This window comes from Mustelus asterias, chromosome 18 (assembly GCF_964213995.1).
Source record: "Mustelus asterias chromosome 18, sMusAst1.hap1.1, whole genome shotgun sequence".
Taxonomy (NCBI): Eukaryota; Metazoa; Chordata; class Chondrichthyes; order Carcharhiniformes; family Triakidae; genus Mustelus; species Mustelus asterias.
In genome coordinates this window covers 88,560,476-88,577,842 of record NC_135818.1, presented here as the reverse complement: position 1 = coordinate 88,577,842, position 17,367 = coordinate 88,560,476, and the positions used below count along the sequence as shown (strand labels likewise).

At 46.6% G+C, this 17,367-nt stretch overlaps 1 protein-coding gene across 6 annotated transcripts in view; it reads left to right on the top strand.

Moving 5' to 3' along the window:
- The window catches only part of LOC144507345 (nesprin-2-like), a 316,785-nt gene that overhangs the window by 244,796 nt on the left and 54,622 nt on the right, over window positions 1-17,367 (top strand). For 5 of the 6 annotated variants that reach the window (XM_078234517.1, XM_078234521.1, XM_078234520.1 and 2 more), the window contains 8 exons: window positions 1,009-1,156; window positions 1,701-1,795; window positions 2,222-2,456; window positions 3,800-3,994; window positions 5,063-5,188; window positions 6,765-6,920; window positions 11,002-11,160; window positions 12,990-13,156. In XM_078234517.1, the coding sequence (XP_078090643.1) occupies window positions 1,009-1,156; window positions 1,701-1,795; window positions 2,222-2,456; window positions 3,800-3,994; window positions 5,063-5,188; window positions 6,765-6,920; window positions 11,002-11,160; window positions 12,990-13,156 (1,281 nt within the window). The remainder of the gene's footprint in view (window positions 1-1,008; window positions 1,157-1,700; window positions 1,796-2,221; window positions 2,457-3,799; window positions 3,995-5,062; window positions 5,189-6,764; window positions 6,921-11,001; window positions 11,161-12,989; window positions 13,157-17,367) is intronic. The other variant, XM_078234518.1, reaches the window with a different exon arrangement.

Sequence of the window (17,367 nt, the reverse complement as noted above, 5' to 3'; positions counted from 1 at the left end):
GAGGTGACCTGATAGAGGTGTACAAGATGTTGAGAGGTATAGATCGGGTGGATTCTCGGAGGCTTTTCCCCAGGGCTGAAATGGCTGCTAACGAGAGGACACAGGTTTAAGGTGCTGGGGAGTAGGTACAGAGGAGATGTCAGGGGTAAGTTTTTCACTCAGAGGGTGGTGGGTGAGTGGAATCGGCTGCTGTCAGTGGTGGTGGAGACAAACGGGTCTTTTAAGGGACTTCTGGATGAGTACATGGGACTGAATAGGATTGAGGGTTATAGGTAAGCCTATATATAAGCCTAGGTAGGTAGGGACATGACTGGCGCAACTTGTGTGCCGAAGGGCCTGTTTGTGCTGTAGTTTTTTCTATGTTCTACCCCTGATTTTAATCACTCCACCATTGCTGGGCGGCACGGTGGTTAGCACTGCTGCTTCACAGCTCCAGGGTCCTGGGTTCGATTCCCGGCTTGGGTCACTGTCTGTATGGAGTTTGCACATTCTCCTCGTGTCTGCGTGGGTTTCCTCCGGGTGCTCCAGTTTCCTCCCACAGTCCAAAGATGTGCGGGTTAGGTTGATTGGCCATGCTAAAATTGCCCCTTAGTGTCCTGAGATGCGTAGGTTAGAGGGATTAGTGGGTAAATGTGTAGGGATATGGGGGTAGGGCCTAGGTGGGATTGTGGTCGGTGCAGACTCGATGGGCCAGATGGCCTCTTTCTGCACTTTAGGGTTTCTGTGATTCTATGCCTTCAGCTGCCTGGGCCCCAAGCTCTGGAATTCCCTCCCTGAATCTCTCCACCTCTCTCTCCTTCTATAAGGCACTCCTCAAAACCTAACTCTTTCTTCTGGTCACCTATCCTAATATCTCCTCATGTGGCTTGGTCTAATAACACTCCTGGGAACTGCCTTTAGAAAGATTTACGCTGTATAAATGCAAGCTGTTACAGCTAAACCATCAAATCTGCTGAAAATGATGATTGGTTATTCTGAATTCTCGATGGTTGTTATTTGTGGTTCCAGTAAACTGCAGGCTGTCGCTCTGCAAGGCGAAAGCTTTGGCCAGAAGTGTGAGCAATGGAGCCACTTCCTGGAGAGGATGGAGGGTGAGCTGACAGTCGATGTTGCCAGTAGCTACAAGGAGCTGAAAGAACAACAGGAAACTCAGGAGGTGAGATCGGACTCCACATACCATCCTTCACGTTCACCAGCTGCCTCAGGAGGATTTGAACCCATGATCCAGAGCATTAACCCAGGTCTCTGGATTACTAGCCCAGTGAGGTTACCACTGCACCACCATCTCCCCTGCTCCCACCTCAGGCCCTGTGTCTATGCCTGCACCACCAACTGTGCAAACTGAGCATTTGCCTGCACCTTACGGATGTGGCACAGTTTGTGCCTTAAAGGAGCAGCAATGAGGCTCTGTGTTCCCTACATTATAACAGTGGTGACACTTCATTGGCTGTTAAGTGCTTTGGGTTGTCCTGAGGTTATGAAAGGTGCTACGGAAATGCAAAGCTGTCCTTTATTTCTCTCCGTAGGTACTGACTGACTGAATGTTGCTTAGCGTACGGTTTATTTCTTGTAGTGCTGGGTGGAACCAGGCTATAGGGGATGGTAGTGAGGCAGGTGAAGAGATTGCAGGAGAGAGATGGAGCTCAGGCCGTGATTGGGAGATAACCTGACTGTTAACATGAAGTCTGCTCCTGTTGCAGCTTTTACAGGCAGACGTTTCGATTGCACACCAGATCTTGGATGCTGTTGATCATGATGCCCAGAATCTGATCCCAAGAGGTGACATCCAGGAAAGGTGAGGGGAGAATGATCTCTTTCGGCGTTTTGGGGGCGGCACGGTGGCACAGGGGTTGGCACTACTGCCTCACAGTGCCAGGAACCTGGGTTCAATTCCGGCTTGGGTCACTGTCTGTGTGGAGTTTGCACATTCTCCCTGTGTTTGCATGGGTTTCCTCCGGGTGCTCCGGTTTCCAGCCACAGTCTAGAAGATGTGCTGGTTAAGCGCAGTGACCTGAACAGGTGCTGGAGTGTGGCGACTAGGGAATTTTCACAGTAACTTCATTGCGGTGTTAATGTAAGCCTACTTGTGATGAATAAATAAATAAACTTTAACTTTTTGGTGCTAGTTGGACATTCCCACGATGAACTGTCAGGATGGAGAGGAAATGAGATCAGGAAAAACCAGGAAAGCTTTTCTTTATAATAATATCCTTTCTCCCAGAAGCATTTTCACCCTTAAATTCTCTGCGCTGAAGCAGCACTGGCATGGACTGGTCCAGAAAATCCAGCAACACCGAGACACCATCTATACCCTTGCCAACCAATGGCATTACCACAGCAAGTCTACAGCCACACTGCGCAAACTGCTCACCAACATTTCAAACCAGCTGCAGGCCATGGGTGACCTGAACTGTTACAGTCTACAGCAGCTCTGGGAGCTGCTTGAGGATGTTAAGGTAAGTGACTCTATCGACCAGTCTTAAGGGAACTTGTACATAAGGATGTAAATAAATATGTTTCTTGGTGGGGATATGCCGTTGTGAATGGTGGTGGACAATTAAACAACTCACTGTAGATCTGTCCACACTTCCACTTCCCGCTTCCTCGGCAAAGCAGCCAGCATAATTAAGGACCCCACGCATCCCGGACATTCTCTCTTCCCCTTCTTCCGTCAGGGAAAAAGATACAAAAGTCTGAGGTCACGTACCAACCGACTCAAGAACAGCTTCTTCCCTGCTGCTGTCAGACTTTTGAATGGACTTACCTTGCATTAAGTTGATCTTTCTCTACACCCTAGCTATGACTGTAACACTACATTCTGCACTCTCTCCTTTCCTTCTCTATGAACGGTATGCTTTGTCTGTACAGCGCGCAAGAAACAATACTTTCCACTGTATGTTAATACATGTGACAATAATAAATCAACTCAAATCAAGATGACAACTCCTCCACAAATATCCCCATCCTCAATGATGGAGGAGCCAAGCATATCTGTGCAAAAGATAAGACTGAAGAATTCATAACAATCTTCAGCCAAATGTGCCGAGTGGATGGTCCATCTCGGCCTCCTCCAAAGGTCCCCAGCATCTCAGTTGTCAGTCTTCAGCCAATTTGATTCACTCCACGTGATATCAAGAAACAGCTGAAGGCACTGGATGCTGCAAAGGCAATGGGCCCTGACAGTATTCCGGCAATAGTACTGAAGACTTGTGCTCCAGAAATATCCGCGCCCTAGTCCAGTACATCTCCAACAGTGGCATCTACCCGGCATTGTGGAAAATGGCCCAGGTATGTTCTGTCCACAAAAAGCAGGACAAATCCTACTTGGCGAATTGCCACCGCACTTGGCCTCGAAATTAATACCGGTGAAACCGGCGAGCCAAACACAATCGGCTAATTCAGTCGGCCCCGATGAGGTAGATAGGGAGAAAGAGTCTGTGGCAGAAACTCAGTGACGAGAAGACACAGATTTAAGGTAATTGGCAAGAGAACAAGAAGTAAGAGAGGTAACATTTAGGCAGTGAGTTTTGATCTGGGAGTTGCCGCCTGAAAGGACAGTGGAAGCAGATTGAACAATTTCCAAAAGAGAATTGGATAAATGTTTGACCAGGAGAAATCCAGGTGAGAGTAGGGCGAGTGAAATTCATTGGCTAGCTCTTTGGAGAGGCCGGCCATGGCATACTGGGCCAAATGGCCTCTTTCTCTGCTGTATCATTCCAATATCTGTCCTCAATCTGACCCTTTTTTGGAATATTAACCGATTTGTGCGAGAACCTTAATGATTCTACTTATCTCCAAGCACAAAGAGCGGGATCTCCAGGGCCATGAGTCTCGCTACGTACGGACACTGGAGAAGGGGAAAGAGCTCCTGTCAATGGCTGACTTCCCAACAGAAACATCACTCGAGGACCAACTGTCTCAGCTGCAGGAGGCCTGGGAGTCCACCAACTTACAGCTAAAGGACAAGAGAATAAAACTGACCAACATCAAGAAGGTACACTCCATACCGCTTTCCTGTCATCCACACATTGACCCCTAGAGTCCCATCATCACCAAGGCAACAGTATCCCAAACTAAAGTACCAGGGAATCTGTGATTTAGAGGGACATCATTCTATCATTCTCCCCATTCCCCCCCCCCGCCCCCACACCCCCCGCCCGGCTTGTGAAGAGTTTGTTGGTTAGCCAAGCGTGTACAGCCAGAATTTAACGAGATACTGCACAGGACAGGGTCCACTTGAGCCTGTCGCTCTTCCTACATATTAACCTTTAGTTATCTGTTTCCAAGTGGAAAAAGTCCCAGCCACTGAGCATAGGTCCTGTCCCTTCAGGCCCTGTAATGATCCAGGCTGACTGGTCCGAGCAAAAACAGAATGCACTCTTATATAGCATTGTCCATGACCACAGGACCTTTCAGATGCTTTTCAGTGAATGTAGCCCTTTGGAAGTGTAATCACTGCTACAAAGCAGGAAACATAGAAACATAGAAACCCTACAGTGCAGAAGGAGGCCATTCGGCCCATCGAGTCTGCACCGACCACAATCCCACCCAGGCCCTACCCCCACATATTTACCCGCTAATCCCTCTAACTACACATCTCAGGGACAATTTTTAACCTGGCCAATCAACCTAACCCACACATCTTTGGACTGTGGGAGGAAACTGGAGCACCCGGAGGAAACCCACGCAGACACGAGGAGAATGTGCAAACTCCACACAGACAGTGACCCGAGCCGGGAATCGAACCCGGGACCCTGGAGCTGTGAAGCAGCAGTGCTAACCACTGTGCTACCGTGCCGCCCCAAGGTAGCGCCCAAACCTGGCCCCAAGGCAGCGTTCAGTAAGGCCCACAAACCACAACGTGATGGTGACCAGATAACGATTTGTTCTACTGGTTCCGGGTAAATATTGTCCTGGACACCATGGAATGGAGTCCTTCACTTCCACCTGAGTGAGCAGACAGGTACTGGGTCTGTAAAGCTGGGGACAGTTTATTGTTGTGAACTGCCCGAATCCCCTGCCATCCATCCACCATTCTGTGTTTCTGTGTTGCTCTGGACAGATGTGTGACAGATGTGGGAAGGAGGTAACTGAGTTGGGTCTAAAGCTCCGAGAATTCACAGAGGCGATGAAGAAGGAGCTTCCTTGTTCCAGTGAAGACCTGCAGAGAGAGCAAACCAAATTCCAGGTAAGAGATAAGTATTCTGCAGGTCAGTCAGTGGTGAAGGAGTGGGAAACGGAATTAAAGGTCACTGTGAGGGAGGCGGTGACTTATTGGTATTGACCCAGGGTCATGCCCTGGGTTCGAATCCCAACGTGGCAGATGGTAACATTTCAATTCTATGAATCTGGAATGTCCTCTGAAATGGTCCAGCAAGTCACTCAGTTCCAGGGATGGGCAACAAACGCTGGCCAGTCAGTGACGCCCACACCCCATTAGTAAACTTTTAAAAAACCACTTCTCTCCACAGATTCTGCTTTGACCTGTTGAGTATTTCCAGCATTTACTAAGTTTATTTTAGATTTCCAGCATCTGCAGTAGTTTGCTTTTGTGCAAGCTTTGCTGTTTCCTGATTTATAACCTGGAGTGTAAGTTGGGAGGAGTGACAATTCAATATGTGGGAGGCCGGAGTGAATGCTGCTGAGTTACTCCCCAGTGGGGATTGTGCTGGTACAATCCAGCAGGAACAGCGAGTGGTCACACAACATGCACCAACAGATGTGTAGAGACTTGTATCTTATTTTTAAAAATGATTTTGGTGACTGACAAGGGCAGCATTTGTTGTCCATCCCTAATTACCCTTGAACCGAGTGTCTGACTCGGCCATTTCAGAGGGCAGTTAAGATTCAGTCACATTGCTGTGGCTCTGGAGTCACATGTAGGCCAGACTGGGAAAGGACGGCAGATTTCCTTCCCTATAGGACATTAGTGAACCAGTTGTTTTTATGACTGTATACAGTTCTGGTCACCCTATTATAGAAAGGATATTATTAAACTAGAAAGAGAGCAGAAAAGATTTACTAGGATGCTACCGTGACTTGGTGGTTTGAGTTATAAGGAGAGGCTGAATAGACTGGGACTTTTCTCTCTGGAGCGTAGGAGGCTGAGGGGTGACCTTATAGAGGTCTATAAAATAATGAAGGGCATAGATCAGCTAGATAGTCAATACCTTTTCCCAAAGGTAGGGGAGTCTAAAACTAGAGGGCGTAGGTTTAAGGTGAGAGGGGAGAGATACAAAAGTGTCCAGAGGGGCAATTTGTTCACAGAGGGTGGTGAGTGTCTGGAACGAGCTGCCAGAGGCAGTAGTAAAGACGGGTACAGTTTGGTCTTTTAAAAAGCGTTTAGACAGTTACATGGGTAAGATCGGTATAGAGGGATATGGACCAAATGCGGGCAATTAGGACTAGCTTAGGGGGTTTAAAAAAAGGGGCGGTATGGACAAGTTGGGCCGAAGGGCCTGTTTCCATGCTGTAAACCTCTATTACTCTATGACAATCGATGATGGTTTCATAGTCACCATTACTGAGACTAGGTTTTATATTCCAGACTAACTGAATTTAATTTCCACCAGCAGCCATGGTGGGATTTGAACTGGAATTACTAGTCCAGTGACATTATCACTACGCCACCCTCCCACCTTTACTGTGAATAAATCCTCATTGTCTGCATTCCCCTCATAGTTTGCCCATTACACAGACAAATCACACACGTACACACAGTGGGTGGGTAGAGTTTGTAACTGTGCTTCTGTTTTGGGTGGCAGGAGCTGGGAGAATCAATGCGATTCTGGTCTAAGAAGCTGGCTGAGCTGGGCAGAGTGAAAGGTGATCTTCGCAAACACCTTGTTCCCGATGCAGCGGCTGGATTCCAAGAACAGGTGGCGATTCTGGAAAGTCAGTGGGAGCAGTTACATGTGACGGTAAGTTCCTCTGATTGGGCAGCACAAATAAACAAGACTAGAGACAGCCACCCATCATCTACCTCTGAGAAACATTGCTTGCTTACTGGCAGTTAGAGGGAAAATATTTTATTAGAGTAACAGTGAGTGGAAGAATTTGATTTAAAGGCTAGAAATCCTGCAGCTACTGACTCCTCGAAGCCTGTCCACCATCTACTGGACACAGGTCAGGAGTGCAGTGGAATGCTCTCCACTTGCCTGGGTGAGTGCACCTCCAACAGCGAAGCCACTTAATCAACACCCCATCCAGCATCTTAAACATTGACTCTCTCCACCACTATTCCACACTCAAACAGTATACACCATCTAGAAATGATGCGGAGATGTCGGTGTTGGACTGGGGTGGACAAGATGAGAGGTCACACGACACCGGGTTATAATCCAACGGGTTTATTTGAAATCACAAGCTTTCAAAGCGCTGCTCCTTCATCAGGTGAAGTGGAGCAAGGTGCGCAGGCACAGAATATAGAATCCCTACAGTGCAGAAGGAGGCCATTCAGCCCATTGAGCCTGCACCAACAACAATCACACCCAGACCTGATCCCCATAACCCCACATATATACCTCGATAATCCCCCGACACTAACGGGCAATTTAGCATTGTCAAGCCACCTAACCCACACATCATTGGACTGTGGGAGAAAACTGGGGCACCCGGAGGAAACCCACGCAGACACGGGGAACAACTTAACTGCATGCATTTGTCTATTAGCACTCGTGGTTACTTGCAAAGACTTGTATTTCAGCTGGCCTACACTGTCTGGTACTTATCCCTTGACACTCTTGACTACCTGTGAGTGTTGGGCTGTCATCACTCCGCCTGTATGTTCTGTGCCTCATCAGGTTCACCAGGATGTTGCCTGGTCTCGAGGGTGTTGGCTTTGTGGAGAGGTTGAATAAACTAGGATTGTTTTCACTGGAAAGATGGGAGCTGAGGGGAGATCTGATAGAGGTCTACAAAATTATGAGAGGCACAGACAGGGTGGACAGTCAGAGGCTTTTTCCCCAGGGTCGAAGTGTCAATTACAAGGGGGCACAGGTTCAAGGTGAGAGGGGGAAAGTTTAAGGGAGATGTGCGGGGGGAGTTTTTCACGCAGAGAGTGGTGGGTGCCTGGAACACGCTGCCAGAGGAGGTGGTGGAAGCAGGAACATTAGCAACATTTAAGAGGCATCTGGATGGGTCCATGAATAGGGAGGGAATAGAGGGATACGGACCGAGTAAGGGCAGAAGGTTTTTTTTAGTTTAGTTAGAGCATCATGATCGGCACGGGCTTGGAGGGCCGAAGGGCCTGTTCCTGTGCTGTACTTTCTTTGTTCTGTTATTGAATGATATAATGTGGCAAAGAGTAGTGGGAAGTCAGAAGATTGGGAAGGCTATAAAAACAAACAGAGAATAACAAAGAGAGAAATAAGGAAGGAGAGGATCAAATATGAAGGTAGGCTAGTCAGTAACATTAGGAATGATAGTAAAAGTTTCTTTAAATACATTAAAAACAAACGGGAGGCAAAAGTAGACATTGGGCCGCTCCAAAATGACGCTGGTAATCTAGTGATGGGAGACAAGGAAATAGCTGAGGAACTTAATAAGTACTTTGCGTCAGTCTTCACAGTAGAAGACATGAGTAATATCCCAACAATTCAGGAAAGTCAGGGGGCAGAGTTGAATATGGTTGCCATCACAAAGGAGAAAGTGCTAGAGAAACTAAAAGGTCTGAAAATTGATAAATCCCCGGGCCCAGATGGGCTACATCCTAGAGTTCTAAAGGAGATAGCTGAAGAAATAGTGGAGGCGTTAGTTATGATCTTTCAAAAGTCACTGGAGTCAGGGAAAGTCCCAGAGGATTGGAAAATCGCTGTTGTAACCCCACTGTTCAAGAAGGGAACAAGAAAAAAGATGGAAAATTATAGGCCAATTAGCCTAACCTCAGTTGTTGGCAAAATTCTAGAATCCATCGTTAAGGATGAGATTTCTAAATTCTTGGAAGTGCAGGGTCGGATTAGGACAAGTCAGCATGGATTTAGTAAGGGGAGGTCGTGCCTGACAAACCTGTTAGAGTTCTTTGAAGAGATAACAAATAGGTTAGACCAAGGAGAGCCAATGGATGTTATCTATCTTGACTTCCAAAAGGCCTTTGACAAGGTGCCTCACGGGAGACTGCTGAGTAAAATAAGGGCCCATGGTATTCGAGGCAAGGTACTAACATGGATTGACGATTGGCTGTCAGACAGAAGGCAGAGAGTTGGGATAAAAGGTTCTTTCTCAGAATGGCAACCGGTGACAAGTGGTGTCCCGCAGGGTTCAGTGTTGGGGCCACAGCTGTTCTCTTTATATATTAACGATCTAGATGACGGGACTGGGAGCATTCTGGCCAAGTTTGCCGATGATACAAAGATAGGTGGAGGGGCAGGTAGTATTGAGGAGGTGGGGAGGCTGCAGAAAGATTTAGACAGTTTAGGAGAGTGGTCCAAGAAGTGGCTGATGAAATTCAACGTGGGCAAGTGCGAGGTCGTACACTTTGGAAAAAAGAATAGAGGCATGGACTATTTTCTAAACGGTGACAAAATTCATAATGCTAAAGTGCAAAGGGACTTGGGAGTCCTAGTCCAGGATTCTCTAAAGGTAAACTTGCAGGTTGAGTCCGTAATTAAGAAGGCAAATGTAATGTTGTCATTTATCTCAAGAGGCTTGGAATACAAAAGCAGGGATGTACTTCTGAGGCTTTATAAAGCACTGGTTAGGCCCCATTTGGAGTACTGTGAGCAATTTTGGGCCCCACACCTCAGGAAGGACATACTGGCACTGGAGCGGGTCCAGCGGAGATTCACACGGATGATCCCAGGAATGGTAGGCCTGACATACGATGAACGTCTGAGGATCGTGGGATTGTATTCGTTGGAGTTTAGGAGGTTGAGGGGAGATCTGATAGAAACTTACAAGATAATGAACGGCTTAGATAGGATGGACGTAGGGAAGTTGTTTCCATTAACAGGGGAGACTAGGACGCGGGGGCACAGCCTTAGAATAAAAGGGAGTCACTTTAGAACAGAGATGAGGAGAAATTTCTTCAGCCAGAGGGTGGTGGGTCTGTGGAATTCATTGCCACAGAGGGCTGTGGAGGCCGAGACGTTGAGCGTCTTCAAGACAGAAATTGATAAATTCTTGATTTCTCGAGGAATTAAGGGCTATGGGGAGAGAGCGGGTGAATGGAGTTGAAATCAACCATGATTGAATGGTGGAGTGGACTCGATGGGCCGAATGGCCTTACTTCCGCTCCTATGTCTTATGGTCTTATGATTGCTGTTCTTCCTGGTATGTTCAATATGAAGGTGGCTGCTGGAATCAGAATTTATTCGGCATTCACCTCATCACTTTTGTTATTCAGGAAACTTTTATAAAGAATCCTTACAGCACAGAAGGAGACCATTCGGCCCATCGAGTCCGCACCGACTACAATCCCACCCAGGCCTTATTCCCATAACCCCACACATTTACCCTGCTCATCCCCCTGACACTAGGGTCAATTTATCATGGCCAATCCACCTAACCTGCACATCTTTGGACATGTTTTGTTTTGTAATGCTCCTGTGAAGTACCTTAAAATGTCTAATGACACTAGAGGTGCTATATAAATGTAAATTGCTGTTATAATTCCAATTTGGAGCCTTTCATTGCACTCCTGGCACTGTGCAGTCTCCAGTGAATCCGTCTCCAGATTGGGAATGGTGCTTCACTGAGAAGGCAGCTCTCCGAGGGACAGAGAGGATGGGGTAAAAAGTACAAACAAGGGGAGACCGAGAGAATAAATATTCTCTCCCACGTTGCTGTGATGAGAGGGAGGAAGAGAGAAAGTACTGATGCGCAAATGTGTATCCTGTTTGAGCAGTAATTCTGGAACCTTCTCCTGGTACAGACATGAGTTGTGAAGTCTGATATTGGGCTACTAGCCTCTCAGTACCTGTTGCAGTTCCTGCTGTCTGATGCTAAGTGTATCTGTCTCTTTGCAGTAATACCACTAACTGGCTCTATCCACTAATCCTGTAGGTGTCCTTGCGGACATTGGAGATAAGTGACCGGCTCAAACAGTGGGTCGTGTTTAACAGCAAGAGCAAGCAGCTGGAAGACTGGTTGAAGCAGATGGGAGATCGTGTCTCTCAGAACACAGACTGTGGTGTCGAGGGGATGATTGAGAGGCTCCAAAAGGTGAGGAATTCTTTATCTTTAGTCTGTGCTGAGTTAGCTTTTATTAAAAGTATTCTTGGAGATGGGGGTGTCTCTGGCTAGGCCAGCATTTATTGTCCACCCCTAATTGCCCTTGAGAAGGTGGTGGAGAACTGCCTTCTTGAACAGCTGCAATCACTGTGGTGTAGATACACTCACACTGCTGTTAGGGAAGGAGTTCCAGGAATGTGACCCAGTGACCTTGAACATAAGAACATAAGAACATAAGAAATAGGAGCAGGAGTAGGCCATCTAGCCCCTCGAGCCTGCCCCGCCATTCAATAAGATCATGGCTGATCTGACGTGGATCAGTACCACTTACCCGCCTGATCCCCATAACCCTTAATTCCCTTACCGATCAGGAATCCATCCATCCGCGCTTTAAACATATTCAGCGAGGTAGCCTCCACCACCTCAGTGGGCAGAGAATTCCAGAGATTCACCACCCTCTGGGAGAAGAAGTTCCTCCTCAACTCTGTCTTAAACCGACCCCCCTTTATTTTGAGGCTGTGTCCTCTAGTTTTAACTTCCTTACTAAGTGGAAAGAATCTCTCCGCCTCCACCCTATCCAGCCCCCGCATTATCTTATAAGTCTCCATAAGATCCCCCCTCATCCTTCTAAACTCCAACGAGTACAAACCCAATCTCCTCAGCCTCTCCTCATAATCCAAACCCCTCATCTCAGGTATCAACCTGGTGAACCTTCTCTGCACTCCCTCCAATGCCAATATATCCTTCCTCATATAAGGGGACCAATACTGCACACAGTATTCCAGCTGCGGCCTCACCAATGCCCTGTACAGGTGCATCAAGACATCCCTGCTTTTATATTCTATCCCCTTCGCAATATAGGCCAACATCCCATTTGCCTTCTTGATCACCTGTTGTACCTGCAGACTGGGCTTTTGCGTCTCATGCACAAGGACCCCCAGGTCCCTTTGCACGGTAGCATGTTTTAATTTGTTTCCATTGAGATAGTAATCCCATTTGTTATTATTTCCTCCAAAGTGTATAACCTCGCATTTCTCAACGTTATACTCCATTTGCCATATCCTCGCCCACTCACTCAGCCTGTCCAAATCTCTCTGCAGATCTTCTCCGTCCTCCACACGATTCACTTTTCCACTTATCTTTGTGTCGTCTGCAAACTTCGTTACCCTACACTCCGTCCCCTCCTCCAGATCATCTATATAAATGGTAAATAGTTGAAGGAACACCGCATTCTGCACCCTCTCCTTTCTTTCTCTATGAATGATATGCTTCGTCTGTATAGCACGCAAGAAACAATACTTTTCACTGTACACTAATACATGTGACAATAATAAATCAAATCAAATCAAAAGAACGGTGATATATTTCTAAGTCAGGATGGTGAGTGACTTGGAGGGGAACCCCCTGGTGGTGTTGTCCCCATGTATCTGTTGCTCTTGTCCTTTTGGGTAGTAGAGATCATAGGATTGGAAAGTGTTGGAGGTTAACAGAACACATTTAGACAGGAGATAAACAGAGAGACAGAAAAAGGACTTGCATTTCCGTAGCGCCGGTCACATCCTCAAGATGTCTTAAAACATATTGCAGCCAATAAGGTAATGTCGTCACTGCTGTAATAATATTGATGCTCAGAAAATGATGAGGATGGATTGTGTGTGATATTGACAAGTATTCCCCTGAGTTTAGGAAATTGGGAGGTGATCAAATTGACATTGTTCTCAATGGTTAAATGAGGTGGATGGGAGAGTTAGGACTGGGCCGATGTGTGTCTGTGCTGTGAGCTGTGCCTCAGATTGAGGAGGTTGTGCTTCTTGTTGTAGGATTGTATGGGGGATATTAAACTCTACAACAGGAACAAAGTACAGCTGGAACAGCTGGGAGAGGAACTGATCAAAGCCAGCAGCACATCAAAGGCCTCTGAGATCGACAACAAACTTCATCTCATCAATAACCACTGGCAACACCTCCTTGAAGCCATCGAGGCCAGGTAAGAGGGCGGGCAAGGGTGGAGGGGCATTAGGGGGGCTAAAGGGCAGGGTAATGGGAGAAAGGGACAGGTAATGGGAAGCTACAGGGGAGAGAGTGAGAGATGAGAGTAGAGCATGGTGAAGGAGGGGTGAGGATCCCTCCAAATATCACACTTCTCTCGGCATACTTTACAGTTTGTCACACGATGCAGCACAGAAGCCGATTCCAGTTCAAACTACAGCCCAGCAGGAGATCAAGGCTGCTGGGAAGGTGGGGGTTGAGGCTGGCCCCTGGGCATGTTTGGGGTCCAGCGGTTGAAGCGTGGGGTGGGGTGGGGGTGTCGCACAGCCGGCGATGCGGGGATCGCGGAGTTGGCCGGCAGCGTGGGGCCGCTGCGCATGTCCTGATCTCGACGCTGACAGATCGGCGCATGCGCGGTGGCCCACTCAGCGCTCTGCTGCCGGCCTCTCCAGCAGGAATAGGCCCCGCCCACTGGTTTTCAATCTGATTCACACTGGGGCACTCTGTGATGCAGAGTCTGGGAGTTTCATTTATAATCTCATTGAAAAATCCAGCGGGACTTATTCCAGTTTTTATGCAAATTTGACGATTAGAAATGTTCTAGGAGTATTGCCCCGCCCCACATTCCAGATCACAATAACTCGCTGCATTAAATAATGTGCCCGTATTCCCTTTGGTTCTTTTGTCAGTCAATTTAAATCTAACCCCTGGTTGCCAATGGAAACAGTTTCTGCTTATTTACTCTTTCAAAACCCTTCCTGATTTTTAAATGCCGCCATCAAATCTTTTCACTTTCTCTACACCAACAAGGACAAGTCCAGCTTTCTCCTCACACAAAGTGGCACAAAGTCCAGCTCTGCAGAATACTGCCTTCGCTTGGGGGATTTAAAAATTATGTTATAAAAATTAGTCAAGATTAACTTTAGCATTGCATTTAACTTTACCAGTAACTGTGGTTAATTTCAGTCCTGGTCAGTGGTAAATATACAGTTAATTAATTAGCTGGCTAATTAATATCATAAGTGGAGATGTTCACTGTTCAACACAGTTCGTGACTCCTCTAATATTGAAGTAGTCATGTCCAAATGCAACAAGACCTAAACAATATCCAGACTTAGGCTGGAAAGTGGCAGGTAACATTCACATCATGCAAGTTCCAAGTAATGACCCTCTCCAACAAGAGAGGATCTAACCATCGCCCTTTGACAGTCAATGGCATTACCATTACTAAATCCCCCATTATCAACATCCTGGGGGTTACCATTGACCAGAAACTGAACTGGACCCAGCCATATAAATACTGTGAGTAGAAGAGCAGGTGAAGAGCGAGGAATCCTGCGGCGAATAACTCCGCTCCTGACTCCCCAAAGCCTATCCATAATCTACAAGTCAGGAGTGTGATGGAATACTCTCCACTTGCCTGGATGGGTGCAGCTCCAACAACACTCAAAAAGCTCAACATCATCCAGGACAAAGCTGCCTGCTTGATAGCTACCCCTTCCACAAACATTCAATCCCCCCAACACAGTGATCAGTGGCAGCAATGTGTACCATCTACAAGATGCACTGCAGCAACTCACCAAGTTGACAATGATAAAGGACATAAATATGACAAATACTAAGTAAATAAATTGGAGAAAACCTGATTTTGAGAGGCTGAGAATAAAACTTGGGAAAATAAAATGAGACAGCAATATTGGTGAGCAATTAATATCTAACAATAATGGGAAACATTTGAAAGTGTTCAGAGCACAGGAAAACAGAATCTGATAAAAGGAAACAACAAACTAAATATTCATGGGACTCCATAGCATCCCATCCAGTCCATTGAGTTCGCACCAACTCTCCAGAGGAGCATCTTATCCAGGCCCACCCGTAATCCCGTATATTAACCATGGCTAATCCACCTAACCGGCACATCTTTGGACTGTGGGAGGAAACCCACGGGGAGAACATGCAGACTCCACACAGTCCAAGGCTGGAATCGAACCTGGGTCCCTGTCACAGTGCTAACCACTGTGCCATCCGCGTGAATAAAGATATAAGGGAACAATTAATGGTTAGAAAAGAGGCAAACATTGAGCAGAGAGCAGGCTAGGAGAATAGGAAGAGATCAAGAGAGAAGTAAAAAAAGGAAGGCAAAGAGGAACTTAAGAATGTTAAAATATTTTACAAGCACATCAATTAAAAATGGGAGACGATGGTGGAAATAAGACTATTGAAGGATAACCAGGAAAGGGGAACTGTGTTTGACAAACTTATCAGACTATTGCTGAAAAAAGGAACAGACTGTTAAAGCTTTTTGTCTTTTGCTGCTCTGGGCAGTTCACAAGAATGCCAGTAATGTCTGTCCATCAATTCTTCAACAGCAGGAATCTCTATTCCCACAAATTTATTAGAATTCTTTTAGGAACTAACGAGCAGGCTGGGCAAAAGCAAACCAGTAGATGTAATGTATTTAGATTTCCAAACGCTATTGGATGAAGTGCCCCTTAAAAGCCCACTGCAGAATATAAGAGCTCGTGGTGTTGGAAGTCATATATCAGCATGGTTAGAGGATTGGCGAACTAACAGAAAACATAGTCTCAGCATGAATGGGTCATTTTCGGGTTGGCAAACTGTAATGAATGGAGTGTCACAGGGATCAGTGCTTGGGGGTAAACGGTTTACGATATTTATGTTACTGACTTGGATGAAAGGACAGACTGTATTGTAGCCGAATTCATTGCTTATGGAAAGATAGGCTGGAAAGAGTCTGCGAACAGGAGGAGGCAGTTCAATCGATTAGGCAAAAATTGGCAGTGGAGGATGATGTGGGAAAGAGTGAGATTATTCACTTTGGCAGGCTGAATAAAGTAAAACATATTGAAACCAAGAGAGATTGTCGAATGCTGCACTATAGAAGGAATTGGGTATCCTTGTACATGAATCACAAAATGTTAGCATGCAGAGACAGCAAGTAATTAGGAAGGCATTTGGAATGGGAAGCCTAGTTCTAACTGTACAGGGTGTTGTTGAGACCACGCCTGGAGGACTGTGTTCAGTTTGGGCCTCCTTTTTAATAAGGGATATGTTTGCACTGGAGACTTTTCAGAGAATGTTTACCGGGTGACATTGCTGACCTGTCTGATCAGGAAAAGTTGACCAGATTAGACTTTGTCATTGGCCTTTAGAAGAATGAGAGGAGATCTTATTGAACTAAGAACATAAGAAATAGGAGCAGGAGTAGGCCATCTAGCCCCTCGAGCCTGCCCTGCCATTCAATAAGATCATGGCTGATCTGAAGTGGATCAGTTCCACTTACCCGCCTGATCCCTATAACCCCTAATTCCCTTACCGATCAGGAATCCTTCTATCCGTGATTTAAACATATTCAATGAGGTAGCCTCCACCACTTCAGTGGGCAGAGAATTCCAGAGATTCACCACCCTCTGAGAGAAGAAGTTCCTCCTCAACTCTGTCCTAAACTGACCCCCCTTTGTTTTGAGGCTGTGCCCTCTCGTTCTAGCTTCCTTTTTAAGTGGAAAGAATCTCTCCACCTCTACCCTATCCAGCCCCTTCATTATCTTATAGGTCTCTATAAGATCCCCCCTCAGTCTTCTAAATTCCAACGAGTACAAACCCAATCTACTCAGTCTCTCCTCATAATCAACGCCCCTCATCTCCGGTATCAACCTGGTGAACCCTCTCTGCACTCCCTCCAAGGCCAATATATCCTTCCGCAAATAAGGGGACCAATACTGCACACAGTATTCCAGCTGCGGCCTCACCAATGCCCTGTAAGATTCTGAGCGGACTGGACAAAATGGAATGCTGAGAGACTGTTTTCTCTTGTGGGGAAATCTCGAACAAAGTGACACAGTTTGCCAGAACTTTGCAGTTGTTCACACTGACGGGATCTTCCGGTCCTGCCGATGGTGCACCCCCGGGTCTCCCGGCAACAAGAAGTGCATTCAACAGGAAACTCTGTTATTAATGGCCAATGGTAGGCCACCTCCCGTCGCGGCGGGGTTACATGGGGTAAATCCTGCACAAGGGCTCTCCCATTTCTCCTCCAAGGGTTGTTAATCTTTGGAATTCTCTCCCCAGAGAGTCGTGGGGACTGGGTCATTAAATATATACCAGGCTGGGTTAGACAGAGTTTTGATTGACAAGGGAGTCGAATGGCCTACTCCTGTTCCTAATCTTTATGTCCTTATGGTAATTCCA